The 15,999-nt window shown below is 32.2% G+C and overlaps 1 protein-coding gene across 1 annotated transcript; it reads left to right on the top strand.

The window, feature by feature from the left end:
* Window positions 1-4,969: 4,969 nt before the first annotated feature.
* On the top strand, window positions 4,970-15,788 carry LOC145317169 (guanine nucleotide-binding protein G(i) subunit alpha-3-like). Its single transcript, XM_080158119.1, has 7 exons — window positions 4,970-5,049; window positions 5,534-5,596; window positions 6,339-6,429; window positions 9,222-9,381; window positions 9,776-9,912; window positions 12,883-13,009; window positions 15,125-15,788. Exons 1-7 carry the CDS (start codon window positions 5,015-5,017, stop codon window positions 15,244-15,246), a joined length of 735 nt encoding a protein of 244 aa, XP_080014245.1. The 5' UTR covers window positions 4,970-5,014; the 3' UTR covers window positions 15,247-15,788.
* The last annotated feature ends 211 nt before the right edge of the window (window positions 15,789-15,999 follow it).

The raw sequence follows: 15,999 nt of genomic DNA on the forward strand, positions 1-15,999 counted from the left end.
TGCATTAACGAAATGTTAAATAAAAAATTAAATTTGTTATTTTTTTAGGCAAAGTTTTATTAAGATTAAAGGATTCGTCAACCATACCTAAGACAGTTCTTTACAGTTCTAACTTTTGGAAACAATTAACAACTTAGTTCAACAAATTCAACACGAGTCATTGTTATGGGTCATTTTTTCTAAAGTTCAGGAATTTTTATTACAAGCTTTGCAAATAGCCTAAACCCTGTCTTAGACCAATATTATGCTCTTCGAAAATTATTGAACTTTACATCAGGACATCTAGCTAATTATCCTGTAATATAAAGTAGTAAGCATTTTTTGTCTTAAGCTTATGATCTCTGAAAATATTGGTCCAAATTGTTGTAATGTTCAGGGAAGCTTAATAATTATTTTGTGTGGTTTTATGCTATTTTCCTGGTCTCCCCCTTACTCCCCTTACGGCTTGGGGGGAAGCAACTAGTACCTATATATGGTATTTATACTTCCACATTTAAATTACAAATTTTTGTACCTATATTTTCTCATTAAATCTCTTTACTGTAAATAACATATGTGGAGTTTATATTTTATCAATTAATACTTTTAATATAGATATTTTCATTGTCGACTATATACCACTTATAGTTATGAAAAACCTAAACTGAAGCATACGAAAGTCGTCGTCCAAAGGCCTTAAACAAATGAACTAATCTTAATTTATTTTTAAAAGATTATTTTCTTTAACCAGGAATAAAGAGGAATGAAAAATGAGTTTAACAAACATCTTTATTAAGGGACATAATTAAAAAACGAGAGCAAATAAATACATTTACTCTCAGTTTATTCAATAGGAAGTTTGTTCTATAAATCAATAAAAGCTTTGACACAAAATATGTGAGTCATTTATTTTACTAGTTGCTTCGCCCATAGCAGTCTAGAGAAGGGCAATAAATTTCTGTTATGTAAGGTAAATCCTACAACAGAAATTTATAAAGATTCCTTGAAAAGTACAACCCACCGATGTACTGTCTTTTACAGAATTTAACTTTCAGAGATTTTTTATGGACACTTTGAATTTGACAAAGCATTGGATGATTTTTTAAAATTCTGTTCACATGATTGGTATTGAATAAAATTCAAATGTTTCAATCTACAAAAAGGGTAGTTTTGTTTGTAATGAATAGGGATTTTTACATTAGTATCCCTAAAGTAAACGATTAGTTTCTCGGACAAATCCGGCGTTATAATGTTGCTAATCTAAAGGAAAGCTTTGGTTAGGTTTAAAGAAAATTATAGGATTTTATCCCAAAGGGCTAAGGTGCAGTATTTGTAAAAAAAAATCAGATAAACAATTATATTCTTAACTTATTACTTTAACCTTAGGATTACAAGCATGACAATATTTATAAAAGCGAAGAACAAAAATATATCGTTAGGACAAAAGAACATACAGTTTAGGACATTCTCAATTTGGTACTAGATTGTAGAGATGCTTCTCTTATTACATTTTACATTGTTGTTCAAAAGTCAGATGAATTTGCTTACTATACCATATAAATATTGTTGTTTAAAAAGTATTCAACATATTCTAAATAGACCTAGGAACTGGTTATAATTATAGAGTTTTAAGATTTCTAAATCGTACCCAACTGTTAAAGGAATCTTCATACCCAATTTTAATATTCCTAAATAAACTAATTATAGGAAACCTTCGCTTTAAGTTAAATCTCTCTTTTTTTTGTTGGAAGATTTATGGTTACCATAGAAATTTGAAGAGGATTCATACTTAGCACTTCATATAAACAAAACAAATATATTCACAGTTTTTAAGTAGTTCTTAATCCGGAGAGAACCATTTAATATTCAAATAACAAATATTTTATTATATTAATGAAATCAAATAATTTTAATAGAAGTGATAAATTAATTAAAGTGAGATAATTAAAGATTAATATGGGTTCTAGTTGTAGTACTATTAATCACAGGTAATATTATGTTGTTGTAAAATAGACTCTTTATTTTTGGAGTGAAGCTGCCCTGTATTTAATTGTATGTCTGTCCGTGTAACGCTATTGTGGAAATGAGATTTTCCCGGTCGCTATTAATCTATTAATAAGCTTCCAGTCTATAATTTACTTGGTCTGACAGTCTTTTTATGCCAACTGAACATCTGCTCATAACTCGCTTTGTCCGTTTCTCCATCCACGATTTAGTAAATTATTACTTAATGGTTTTGTAATCCTTTTTTTATAAAAGTTACCACATGAAACATGAAAATGAATTATGAGAAAACAAATTAAAATAGAAACAATATTAAAAATGAAAAAAGTTAATTATTTGCATTGATTTATTTTCTGTGTGGGTGAAAGTCATTATAAATAAAAAAAAATCTTAAAATATTGCAAAAATATCTTTATTAGAATTAAATGAAAACTAGTTAATACCTCCTTTTTGTTATCTTGACCTCGATTATAATCTTATATGAATATATTGTTATAATGTTTCCAGCATAACCTCGAATCCGATTCATTTCCGCTATATCTATAATACAAAGTAGAATGACATCTGTCCATCCGTCCGTCTGTCTGAAGCTTAAGATCTCGGTAACCACTGAACCAATAGGATTCTGCTCTTCAGGGTATATACTGTGGTGGTTTTAATCTATTTTCTTGGAGGGGTGAGACACCCCCAACCCCCCCAAAAATGAAAATTCCCCCCCCCCCCAAAAAAAATTGTCTTATTTTTTTCTAATTTTAATGATTTTTATGTCTATATACATTTTTTTACATGTTTATAATTTTTTATATTTTTAAATTTTCTTCTTTTAAACTTTGTTTAATCAAACTCAAAAAGTTTGTGAAACCTTCCTTCTCCTGTAGGGGCAAAGCCCCAATAAGTCTAATGGCAAAGAAATTTTCAGAAACATAAAAAGAGATAAATTCGATGTTTTTAAAAATATAAATCAATTTAAATAATTATAAAAAGTTATAAAATACAGAAAATATCGAAAAAAATATATACAAAAATTTTAAAATTCTCCCTTGAAGTTTTAAGAAAAAGTCCCTACAGGCTAGGGGCGAAGCCGCTAGTTAAATATAAAGGCATACTAAAAATCAGTTATCGTTTCTTATTATGAAGAATTTTCCTATTTTGTTAATATTGGCATTCGAAAAATAATCTAACAGTTTTCAATTTTTTACCCGCGGAAAACTGTCTATAATAAGATACGATAAATAAATATTCTTTGATTTCTTTAAAAAAGAAATATTTAAATAATTGAATTGAAATTCTACATACAAGGCATGACAACCTCAAACTGAACCTAATCACTTATCCCCTGCAAGGGGCCTTTATGCTGCGTGGGGATACACTATCCTAACCTAACCTATAAAATAAACCTAAACTAACAAAAGATAAACTAAATAACCTCGCTAATGGCTTTGCGCCATCCCTTATGGATGCAATACTATGATCACCATTCTAATACCGACTTCTGACAAAATTTTGTTTATATTTAGGGTATTGCTTGTCATGAACGAAAAAACTATACATTGCAAGGCAAATCATAAGCAAACAAAATAAGTAAAACAAGATTAATAATACAATTATAGAAGCGATGCTTAACAATTCAATTATTCAGACTAACAAACATTAAAATAAATATTGACTGACAATAATTAAATGGACATTCTTTGAGATAAGCTACAATCTAACATAACATTATTCCTTATAGTCTTAGAACTCACCATATCCAAAACAATTTTCAAATGGACCTAAGGACTTTCTGGTATATATAGGTAATTCTCTGTCTAGATTATACTCAATTGTTACAGGAGAGAAATTCCTAAGACAATTCTATCAGGGCTCAATATAATCTATCTCTTGGCTATTATGTTGGACTGGTGACTCCCCTTTAAATTAAGAAGCTTATGATGTGAGTTGTGACAGGAGGAGTATAAGCTGCGCCCCGACGAGACGCGGGACAGAGAGATCAAGCTGTTGCTGCTCGGCTCCGGGGAGTCCGGCAAGTCAACCATTGTGAAGCAGATGAAGATTATCCATGATAACGGGTACAGCCTCTCAGAGAGGGAACTTTTCAGGTGCAATTTATTCTTATTAATTTTGATCTATTGACATACCCCCCCCCCAAAAAAAAAAGACAAATTCAACTTTTGATATCCCTTTAAACAATAGATTTATTACCATCCATGGTCAATCAGACAAACAACACAACTTTTTTTCTAACCCCTCCTATTATTTATGGGGTAAAGTGGGATGTATTCTAAGGAGATGTATTCAAGCCCTAAAATTTTTGCTCGGTGGTTAATACACCCCCTACGACCCTTCAGCACGCTTCTGCTAAAATTCATTATCCCAATGTGGTCTCTAATTATTAACGTTTTTCTGGGGTGTAGATGTATAGTCCAATGGAAGATTTATCAATTTTAAAAAATTCTAGGGATCATAAGGGATGAGAAGTAATACAATAAATTAGTTTACATACCCCTTAATTATGACAAACAAAATATTCACTTCTCTCTAAAGGGTGTGTTTGTTCTAGACAATTAAAATTTAATAAAAGTCCCCAAAGTTTTACGACGAAAAATAAAAGAACGGGTTTAGATACTAACATATTTTTCACAACTTACATGAATGTATTTTTTAGGCCCATTGTATTTATAAACACAATTCAGTCTTTGGTTACAATTTTAAAGGTTAGTTATGAAACTTTACTTTATAAGAGCAACTTAACAGTATAATTTTAGTTTATTATTTGGTAAAATAAATTTGAGAAAGATAGTACTTCATTACACCATAATGATTACTTATTTAACATTATTTTCAAGTGTCTATCTAAAGTGAAATTTTATTCTAAATTATTTTACCAAAAATAAAAAAAAATTTCAACATGTTTTCCACAATTTAAATATTTTTATGTTGTCATCCTTGTTTGTTTTTTCAGGCTATGACAGTTTTGGGCATAGAGTTTGCCAATACAAAGTACACTGCACTAGCAGACAAATTTTTCTTGATGATTTCTATTCTACCTGAAGATGTTTTTCCATGGTAAGTTGTTATTTTTAAATTTTTTTAGATGTACTGGCGGCTACTCCTTATGGGGCTAATTATCGGACGAGTGAGCCAGTGGGCAGACAATAGCCTTAAAAACCAGGGCTCGGCATAAGCCTACAATAAAAACCCACTTGTGTGCAAAAAAATCCAAAAAGATCAATTGTTTAGGAAGAGGTTTAGAAATCCAGCTGAACTTTAAGTTAAAAAAATGACTATTTCACGGAGGCTGACGAGCGGCTGCCGAGCCCTGCTTAAAAATCTCAAACATCTCAAGACTTAAAATCAAACTCAATATAGGGAGAGTTTGGAGATGGTTGAATGGCACAATTTGGGGGAAAGAGTTGAACCTTCACTTTAAATTTTTTTTTTTTTTGGGGGGGGGGTATCAAGATCAATATATCTGATGAAAGTTACCCAGCGTTTAACGAGATCTTTTTGTAAACACACAGACAAACCTTGGATACATTTCAATATTTAGTGAGCTTCAAGAAGTGATGAGTCAACTGTGGCATGATGATGGTGTCAGACTTTGTTTTGCCAGGTAATTTTTCCTTTTCTGCACAACCTTTGTCATATAGTCCTTGTGGTAGATTTGTGATATAATTGTTTAGATTTGAGAAGTATTGGGATGGCATTAAACTTTTTCTCCACCCCCTCGAATACAGAGCCCCTAGTTGCTAGTGGCGTAGTTGCTAATGGCGTAGTTGCTAGTGGCGTAGTCGCTAGTTTATATATGTAATCTTTTTAAAAGCAAAGCTTTTCTATAATTAGGGTCAGTCCGTTCGTCCGTAACGGATAGCTTTTTTCGTTAATTTAGGCATGTTACAATTGTCCTATCGATTTCAAACTTTGTATGGTGATTCCTGTAGTAGTTAGGTCCGATTTAGAAAGCGTAGCAACTCTATAATCATTACCAGAATGTCCTTACGTCCATTTGAACAGGTTGATTTTTTTTACTTTTTTAACAAAAAAAATTTATGTGATCTAATTAATCGATTGATCTGATTTTTGGTATACTGATTCCTGGGACAAGAAAGTACAATATTAAAACCGAAGCAACTCTATAACCAAGTCCTAAAAATGTAAGTATGTCCATAAAGTATTATTCTGTATCAAGCAGTTTTTCAACAAATTTACATAAATTTGCTTCGACTCTTATACATTTATATTCTGATTATTCAGTTGTGACATTATAAAAGTGTTAATGTCCGTTTGTCCTACCTTTTCAGTGCTTCGCTTTTATGGATGTTGTCATCCATTTTAAAATGTATAAATATTGTTAGATCCAAAGAGTATCAGCTAAGTGATTCAGCTGCCTATTTTCTGGACAATGTTTCAAGATATTCAAGAGAGTTCTATATTCCTACAGAAAAGGTAAATATTATTTTCAATTTAATCATTTTCCACACATAAATTCAAGATTAGACTTTAACAAGGATCACAACATCCATAAGTAGCAAAGCTAAAAAATTATGAATTGATATCATAAAAAATTACTATAAAGGAGTGTCATACAATAAACAGTAATCTTGGTAAAATAGGGAAATGATCAAACCTTTAAAATCACGCAACCTTATAATCATGAAAACTTAAAAATCTAGGAATCGATCTAGCACCGCAATTAATAGATAAATCATAATGAAACTTAATGGAAATATGTAGATAATGAGCATATTCAATCCTTGATGATTTCATCCGTCAATTTGAATAGGAATTTAGAAAACCATGAAAACCTAAAAATATAGTAATCGATCTAGCACCCAAAATAATGAACAAATCTTAATAAAACTTGGGGAAAATATGTAAAATATAAAATTAATTATTCCCTAAAAATTTCAGCCCTGTATTTTAAAAAGGAGTTGAGAAAATCATAAAAACTTGAAAATGTAGGGTTCGATCTAGCACCCCAAATAACAGACAGATGGACAAAACAATGTACAGAATAGATGGGCATATGTCATGAGAATATTTACTAAAAATTTCAGCTGTCTTGAATAGGAGCCGAGAAATCACGTTACGGACTGACAGACGGACGGACTGACGGACAAAGTGAATTATAAAGTAGCCTCGCTACTAATAATGGATGTAGAATATACGAGCATATGAGTCACAATAGCACAAAACAAATTCCCCATTCCTTTTAGCCTTACTCTTCTCATTTACTCGTATATCAGTTCAGGCGCGTCTCTCTTTTGGACTGTGGAGTCCAGAGAATACGGCCACCCTGCTCCTCCATGAATTCTTTTTTTGGCAAGTGCTTCAGCTTCTCCCCATGTTAATTCCAAATTAAAGAGGTCCTTTTCAGTGCTCCGACGCCAGGTCATTTTTGGTTGTCCCCGTTTACGTTTACCAGTGGTGGGGTTCCATTTTAAGCACTTTTTTGGAAACCTATTTTGTTCCATTCTAAGCACATGTCCTAGCCACCTTAGTCTTTTAAATTTCACTTCTGCTTCAATACTATTGCACTTGGTCTTAGTATACAGCTCAATGTTTGATATTTTGTTTGGCCAGAATATTTTGCAAATTCTTCTTAGGCAGCTATTGTGAAATGCATTAAGTTGATTTGATTCAGTTTTCACAGTTCTCCAGCATTCAGCTCCATAAAGAAGAACTGATTTCACATTACTGTTGTAAAGTCTGATTTTTGTTTTCAGAGCAAGTTTCTTTGAATTCCAAACGTTGTGTAGACTGTTGAAAGCAACCCTAGCCTTATCAATCCTGGTTTTAACATCAGCTTTTGAGCCATTTTCACTGCTGATAACACTCCCCAAATAGGTGAATTTGTTGCTTTGTTTCAATTGTTCACCATTTATTGTTATAGTTTGATCAGGGTTTGTAGGTATATTCATAATTTCAGTCTTCTTGACATTAACAAAGAGCCCGACTTGTCCTGCGTATTTGACTAGTCTATCTGTCTTAGCTTGTAGATGTTTAATTGTTTCTGAAATCAGTGCCAGGTCATCAGCAAAGTCCAGATCTTCTAGGTGTCCTAGTATGCCCAGCTGGAGACCACGTTTTTTGTCCTCTGTGGTTTTCTTCATCACCCAGTCAATGACCAATATAAATAGAATAGGTGATAAAATGCATCCCTGTCTAACTCCAGTGCTTATTTTAAAGAAATCAGATGTCTTATTGTTTCTAACTGAAACACAGGCTTGGAAGTTGTCATAAAATTTAGTTATCATAATTATCATCTTTTCAGGTATACCATAACTTCTTAGTATTTTCCAGAGTGTTTGTCTGTGTATGGAGTCAAAGGCCTTAGAGAAATCAACAAAATTTACATGGAGTGGCTTGTTAAATTCAACACATTGTTCAATAACTGTCCTAAGGGTGAATTTGGTCAACACAGCCTCTTCCAGCACGGAATCCAGCTTGTTCTTCTCTTAGTTTATTGTCAATTTTCTCATCAATTCTGTTTAAAATAACTTTACATAGGACCTTGCTTGGGATAGAAAGCAGCATAATTCCTCTCCAATTATCACAATTGTTCAAATCTCCCTTCTTAGGTAGTTTTATGATAATACCTTTAGACCAGTCAGTTGGTATCTTTTCTTGTCTCCAAATTTTATCAAAGAGATCAGTCAGAGTCCTAGCAGAAAGATCTATGTCTGCCTTAAGCATTTCGGCAGTTATCAAGTCAGGTCCAGGTGCTTTGTCATTCTTTAGACTATGTATAGCAGCTTTAACTTCTTGAATAGTTGGTGGACTTGTGTCTATGTCTATTTCATGTCCTGGTTCTGGTTCAGCAGTAATTTCAGGTTCAGGTCTGTTCAACACTTCTTCAAAATGCGATTTCCACCTTTCAGCATATATTTTGGCTAAATTGACTTTTTGCAAAAGTAAACACCATGCCAATTTAATAGTATACGGAAGTGCAATTAATTGTTTAAAGAGAACAGAACCAATACTTGTTTCCAATAAGGTTAGGCAGATACATATTAATAAAAGGTTAAAACTTAGAAATTAAGTCCGTTAATCTGTAATTCTAATGAAGTGTTACTTAGTTATTGCGATAAAGTACCAAAAAAATTAAGAATTTGTGACTGTTTGTTAACAGGGATTTTTGTGGTATGATATCTGTTATATTATACAACAAAACATCCATATTGAAAATAGCCGGATATACGGCTCAACCCTTGTTTTCAAGTATGACTATTGTTCAGGACATCCTACGGACCCGAGTAAAGACAACAGGTATTGTAGAGATACAATTCCATTACAAGAACCTTCTCTTCCAAATGTTCGATGTCGGGGGACAAAGGTCGGAGAGAAAAAAGTGGATTCACTGCTTTGACCAAGTTCAGGCCATTATTTTTTGTGTTGGTAAGGTTTTTAAGTTTTATTCTTTATTAGAGCCGCCAAAAAGTAGTAAAACAAGGGTGACAACCCCCCTAAGTGGCGAAAGCAATCAAGCTCAGATAGGAAAAATATAATTGGATATAAGATTCTCATTGAAATATTCACACAAAATCTGAAACAAAAATGCACTGTTCTATTAAAAAACTTGATGCATACCGTCGGACAAAGTGAGTTAGATTATTGGTCGGTAGAATCAATACAAAAAAATTCAACCGTCTATTAGGATCTCCATAAATATTAATGTCCACCAGAGCATTACCGACAGACCTACAGATCAAGTAAATTATATATTGGATGCTCATCGATATGGGGAATCTTCTCGAAAAAAGCGCAGCTACTCTACATCTTATAATTTCAGCAATGTCGGAGTACGACCTGATGTTGGAGGAGGACCAGTCTGTGAACAGGCTCCATGAATCCATGAAACTTTTCAAGTCCATCTGTAACAACAAGTGGTTTGAAAATTCATCCATGATTCTTTTCCTAAATAAAAAGGTATTGTTTTTTAATTCGAAATTTTGCAGGGATAGATCATTGGACAATAAATCCAAAGGATCAAGGAAAGATAACGAAGTCGTTTTTTTCTTCATTTTAGCTATTCTCATATTTATAGCCCCTGCATGGGGCTGTAACCCAGCGGGGCAATCATTAACATTTACCTATGAAAAGCTACTATGAAAATAAGACGAAACTCACTACTTCGTTTTCTTTTTATGATCCAATCCATATTCTTATGTGTAAAAACTACTTGGCAGTTTTTAAATTATACTAATCATATGCCACACATTCATTGAGAGGTCAAGGGAAGATTTATAACTATTTTTGCCTCCAACCTAACAAGAGAAATCGCCCCGACCCACCCCCCTTAGAAGTACTTTTTCTTTTTGAGGGTAGAAGTAACATATTTTAAATTTTACTTATCCCGAAACCATTCTGGCCATTTTCTCTCATTTGTTATCTAATAAAACTTTTTGGACTTCAATCAAATTATGATGGTTGGTGCAAACTAATAGAAAACAAACTTTTTCGCCAATAATTTTTATTTTTATTGTCCATTGTCTTATCCCTTAAGATCCCAGAATAATGCATGATTTATCGTCAGTCTTAATTGCTAATTTTTATCAAGATTAAATGGTGAATTGTTTACAAGAATCAATCATCAATACACATTGCAAAATTTAACGGTGCTGTTAAAAATAATAAAACGTGTAAAAATGATTTTTAAAAAAAATTTTAAAGCAAAACTTCTCTTCAAGAATTAAATGAAATTTGGCATTTGTGCTGATAAAATGGATGCAATAAAATAATTTCAAAAATCCAACTCTAGTTTTTTAGAATATTTGGTTTTATTGCATATGAAGTCTTTCTATCCTATTATATAAAGTAGTAAGCTTTTTTTTGTCTGTAGTGAAAGATCTTGCTAACCACTGAACCAATATTGTCCACCTTTGCAGTGAAGCTTCTTATAGGTCCAAGGATGGTTTTATTTTTTTAAAAAACCTAGGTATGGTTTTAGTCTATTTTTGCCCTTCTAATATAGAGGCTCTAGATGCTAGGGGCGCAGCCGCTAGTACTTAATAATGTTTTTTTCTTGTATAAAAGAGTTCATTGATCGATAGGAATCTTTTTTTCCGGGTTTATTTCTTGCAAATTGCGAAGTGAAACCAAACTAATCATACGTTTTTAAGTCAACACTTTTGATACAATCTTAACCCTGCAATGGAAAGTCAGATAATTAATAATAATAACTTTGTACCAGGGTAACATAATTTCATATATACTACCAGTGGTGTGCACAGAGTTTTTCTACAACTTTGTACCAGGGTAACATAATTTCATATATACTACCAGTGGTGTGCACAGAGTTTCTCTACATCTTTGTACCAGGGTAATATAATTTCATATATACTACCAGTGGTGTGCACAGAGTTTCTCTACATCTTTGTACCAGGGTAATATAATTTCATATATACTACCAGTGGTGTGCACAGAGTTTTTCTACAACTTTGTACCAGGGCCGGTAACATAATTCTATATATACTACCAGTGGTGTGCACAGAGTTTCTCTACAACTTTGTACTAGGGTAACATAATTTCATATATACTACCAGTGGTGTGCACAGAGTTTCTCTGCAACTTTGTACCAGAATAACATAATTCTATATATACTACCAGTGTGGTGTGCACAGAGTTTCTCTACATCTTTGTACCAGGGCCGGTAACATAATTCTATATATACTACCAGTGGTGTGCACAGAGTTTCTCTACAACTTTGTACCAGGGTAACATAATTCTATATATACTACCAGTGGTGTGCACAGAGTTTCTCTACAACTTTGTACCAGGGTAACATAATTCTATATATACTACCAGTGTGGTGTGCACAGAGTTTCTCTACAACTTTGTACCAGGGTAACATAATTCTATATATACTACCAGTGTGGTGTGCACAGAGTTTCTCTACAACTTTGTACCAGGGTAACATAATTCCATATATACTACCAGTGGTGTGCACAGAGTTTCGCTGCAGTCGGTGATATTTTTTAGGGGATGAAAAAAAGAAAAGAGAACGCTTTCTTATTTTCAATTTATAACCCCCTACTCTCCCCTCTCGCTTCAAGTCTTTTTACTGATTTTACTATTTGATAATAAACGTGCATTGGACTAAGACAAAGCTTCTCTCAGGAGCATAAAGTTTATGTTTTAGGTAGTTTAGCCCTTGACTTAAGAGTTTATTCGTAGAAAAACTCCTTAATAGAAAAAGTTTTATATTATATTTGTAATTTCTAATTCTTGTGAATCAATCTGTTATCCATCCAAGATGAAATTTGTTTATTTATATAATATTTTCTAACAACTTAACAAGCTCCACATTTTTTATGACCCAGTTTTTTGATGTCTTGTTTATTTTTTAAATTCTCTTTCTCTCTATTCTAACGTACCGACTTACTGCATATGTGCAATCATATCCGCAAATGGGCCTGTTTTATATAATAGGTCAGCCTCTAAGTCATGTCGGATTGACCGTAAATTTTCTACAAAAAGAAAAAAATGTAACACTAAAACAAATTTAATATAATTCATTTTTGAGTCCGGGCCTTCATCTTTTCTTTAAAAGGTGTTGTTAGACAAAAAAAAAGGGGGGGGGGGGCCATTTTTCACCCTCTACTTTAGATTCTAGTTTGAAAAGAAAGTTTAATTTATAGGGATATATTTTGCTAAAGCCAATTTCTCTAGGGGGATGGGAGTTAACGTCTATATTTATAAAACTTCTCTGAACCTATAGAAGCTTCAGCAAATCTATTCAGCTGTTAGCGAGACCCTTTACTAAATACAGACAGACATCCTATTACTTAAATATAAGAATTAAAAGACTTTTAATTTGACCAGTAAAAATTTTAGAATTTTGATAGATTCATGCGGTTGCAGTACTCGAACTTATGATCTAAATTTATTTAATTATAGGATATATTTGAAGAGAAGATTCGCCAGAGCCCGTTAACCTGTTGCTTCCCCAACTATACTGGCAGAAACACATACACAGAAGCTTCGGAATTTATTTACAACAAATTTCAACAACTAAATAAAAACAGTAAGTTTTTAGATACCTATTTGTATGACAGCAATTTTAGAACAATAATAGACAACCAACCCTAATATATAGTATTATAAACAGCTTTCCGCGGATATAGAATGTACAATCATAAGATTAAAACTAATTTTTTTAGCTCGAGATGCCGAAGGCACGGGCTAAAAAACTAGTTTTAATCCTATGATTGTACATTTTTATATTCGTAGAAATCTGGATATAATACGATGCTAGACATAGTTTTTTCGTATGGATGAGAACCGGTTCCTATCCACCGGATTCGAATGAATACAAGAATAATATCTATATGCGACATGAGAGCAGTAGATACAAATTTAAGGTCTTTAGTTTGACGTGGTGTGGTCTGACACTAAAGCAATCTCTCGTGCTTAGCTGGGTTGTCTAGGACTAATACTAACTTTTCATAAAAAAAATTATTCAGCCGTTTAAGAGATGCACTAAAAACTATCTTAACTTTGTTTAAATTGTATATGATGGTTTTAAAGATAATGTTTATTTGAATTGCTGAAAATTTGGATATTTAGTGGCGTAACTTGTTTTGTGCTAGAACTACTACTAACTGTTACTTTATTATAAGGATTTCTGGATTAAATACAAAAATATTATATTTTATAAGGGTTTGTATTATATGTAAAAATGTTTTATTTCAGAAATTAAGAATAATTTGTAGTTTAATCTGGTGATTATATTATTATTTTCAGAAAAAAAATATTTTAGTTGTTAATTGTTAAGAATCATAGACAATTATGAAAGTAATAAGCTAAAACCATTCATAAAATCCTTATACTAAAGTAACAGGATGTCTCTTTGTCTGTGTTTGTACTGAAGGATCTCGCTAACCGATCGGTACAATTAATCTAGGATACAGAACAGTTATGCGCTAAAAATGGTGGTGGGGGGGGGGGGGGATTTTTTATATAAAAAAGTAGTTTCTAATATGTCCTTTTAAGGTTTTTAACCAGTTTTGGGAAGAGTACCACAACCCTGGCAGCCTGCTAAGATAAATTGCCCCTAGAAAAAGAGATTTTGATATTTGCTGAAATGTTTAATGAAGTTGATTTATCTATTTTATGGAAGCTTCACAATTAATTTTGATTTTTTTACTTAATAATTGGGACAATTTTACATTTTTGATTAGACATTGTTTAGACACACCCAGTGAATTGTTTACATTGAAGGCTATTACAAACTATAACATGTATTTTTTTATCATGATTCAGAACTATTTCAATCTGGTGAAACTATATATTATTTGATCAATAGCATCCAAGCTTTTTCATTTTGGGGGTGGTAAAAAATCTTATTCTAAAACTTTTGAGGGTCCCTACGGCATCCATAAACTTGTTTTGGAGGGATAATCACCGCTTTACCCCCCCCCCCCCTTAATATTGGACGTCCATGGTAACAGTGTAATTTACAGTCCAATGTCCGCTCCCTTCCCATTAGAGGGATTAGTTTAGGTTAAATATAGAAAAAGATTTATTTTACTTAATATCTAAAATTATTTTCCCAAACAAATAAAATAAAAATTAACATTTTTATACAAATAAATGTTCTAATTTGTACTGTATATTTGATGGAATTGTTTTAAAAATGGGATTTTATATTTAACATTTATCTGTATATAACCTTAATTAATTATGTGGATATGTTTAAAAGTACACACGTACCAGTAAATACATTTTTTTTCTTCAAACATCAAATAAGTAGAAAGTTGCAGATATTCATTAGTCTGAGACTCTACATATGTCAAAAATTACAGGATGGGCTGTTTATTGAACTAGTACCCAAAGTTTTTTAATAACATTTTCTTATTCGTTAGGTTAACAACTTTTGAGCTTTGTGAATTTTGATTGGTTGGTTCAATAAGCTGAGTGTTAAACGTTTCATCCATTGATTTCATTTAACAGAAGGGGTTACACTAACAACTGTACTATTTAGGTGTACAGAAGACAGTGTACACTAAGAACTGTACTTTTAAGGTTACAGAAGACAGTGTATACTAACAACTATACTATTTAGGTGTACAGAAGACAGTGTACAATATCAACTACACTATTTAGGTGTACAGTGTACACTAACAACTCTACTATTCAGGTGTACAGAAGACCGTGTACTCTCACTTCACCTGTGGAACAGACACAACGAACATAAAGTTTGTATTTGATGCTGTAACTGACATGCTCATTAAAAGAAATCTTCTTGAATGTGGACTATGAGTTCAAATTATTAATGTGATTTGTATCACAGCCACTCTATAATTTGAGTATGTCTCTAGTAGAGTATGTCATATCCCATCCGTCCAAACAAGAGCTGAAACAGAAAAGTTTCAAAGCTGTACAAATAGATTTGATTGTCTTTTATCAAACATCCACAATAAATGCCTAAAATTCTACACCTTAAATAATGAAGTCTTGCAATGGCTGCGCTTTTTATGGATTAACTTGTTCTTTTAGTTGTGACAATAATATTAGTTATTTATTGCAACGTATTACAGACAGCTTTCCGCTTTAGTTTAAAACCAATTTTGTAAGCTCTGAGGGGCCGAATATTTGAGGTGGAAAACTTTCTGTAATACAATGAAATACATGATTTTTATGTATGGCTGAGAACAGGTTCTAATCCCGCGGATTTAAATCGGTTTCGACGACATACTGGAATAAGTGAAATTTTTTGTAATAAAACATGCATGATAGTTATATTTATAACTTACTTAAAGTTTATTAAAAGCGGGGATTTTCTATAATTAGGGTATGTAAGTCTGTCCATCCGTTCGTACGTTAATGTTAGCTCTTTAATTTATGCATGTTAGAATTGTCATATCGATTTCAACCTTTGGGTTATGATTCCTTTAATAATTAGGTACTATCTAGAAAGCGCTTCAACTCAATAATAGTTACCGGAGAGTCCGTAAGTCCATTTAAAAAATGATTATTTTTTTTATAACTTATCTACAAAATTTTGTATGATAT

This window comes from Acartia tonsa, chromosome 4 (assembly GCF_053477335.1).
Source record: "Acartia tonsa isolate MP-2025a chromosome 4, ASM5347733v1, whole genome shotgun sequence".
NCBI lineage: Eukaryota > Metazoa > Arthropoda > Copepoda > Calanoida > Acartiidae > Acartia > Acartia tonsa.

Excerpts from the sequence above, each read along its gene's own strand:
- LOC145317169 (XM_080158119.1), top strand. The coding sequence starts at position 5,015 with ATGATTTCTATTCTACCTGAAGATGTTTTTCCATG. Across the intron at positions 5,050-5,533 it reads CCTGAAGATGTTTTTCCATG|TGAGCTTCAAGAAGTGATGA; the intron begins GTAAGTTGTTAT and ends TTCAATATTTAG. Across the intron at positions 13,010-15,124 it reads TCAACAACTAAATAAAAACA|GTGTACAGAAGACCGTGTAC; the intron begins GTAAGTTTTTAG and ends TCTACTATTCAG.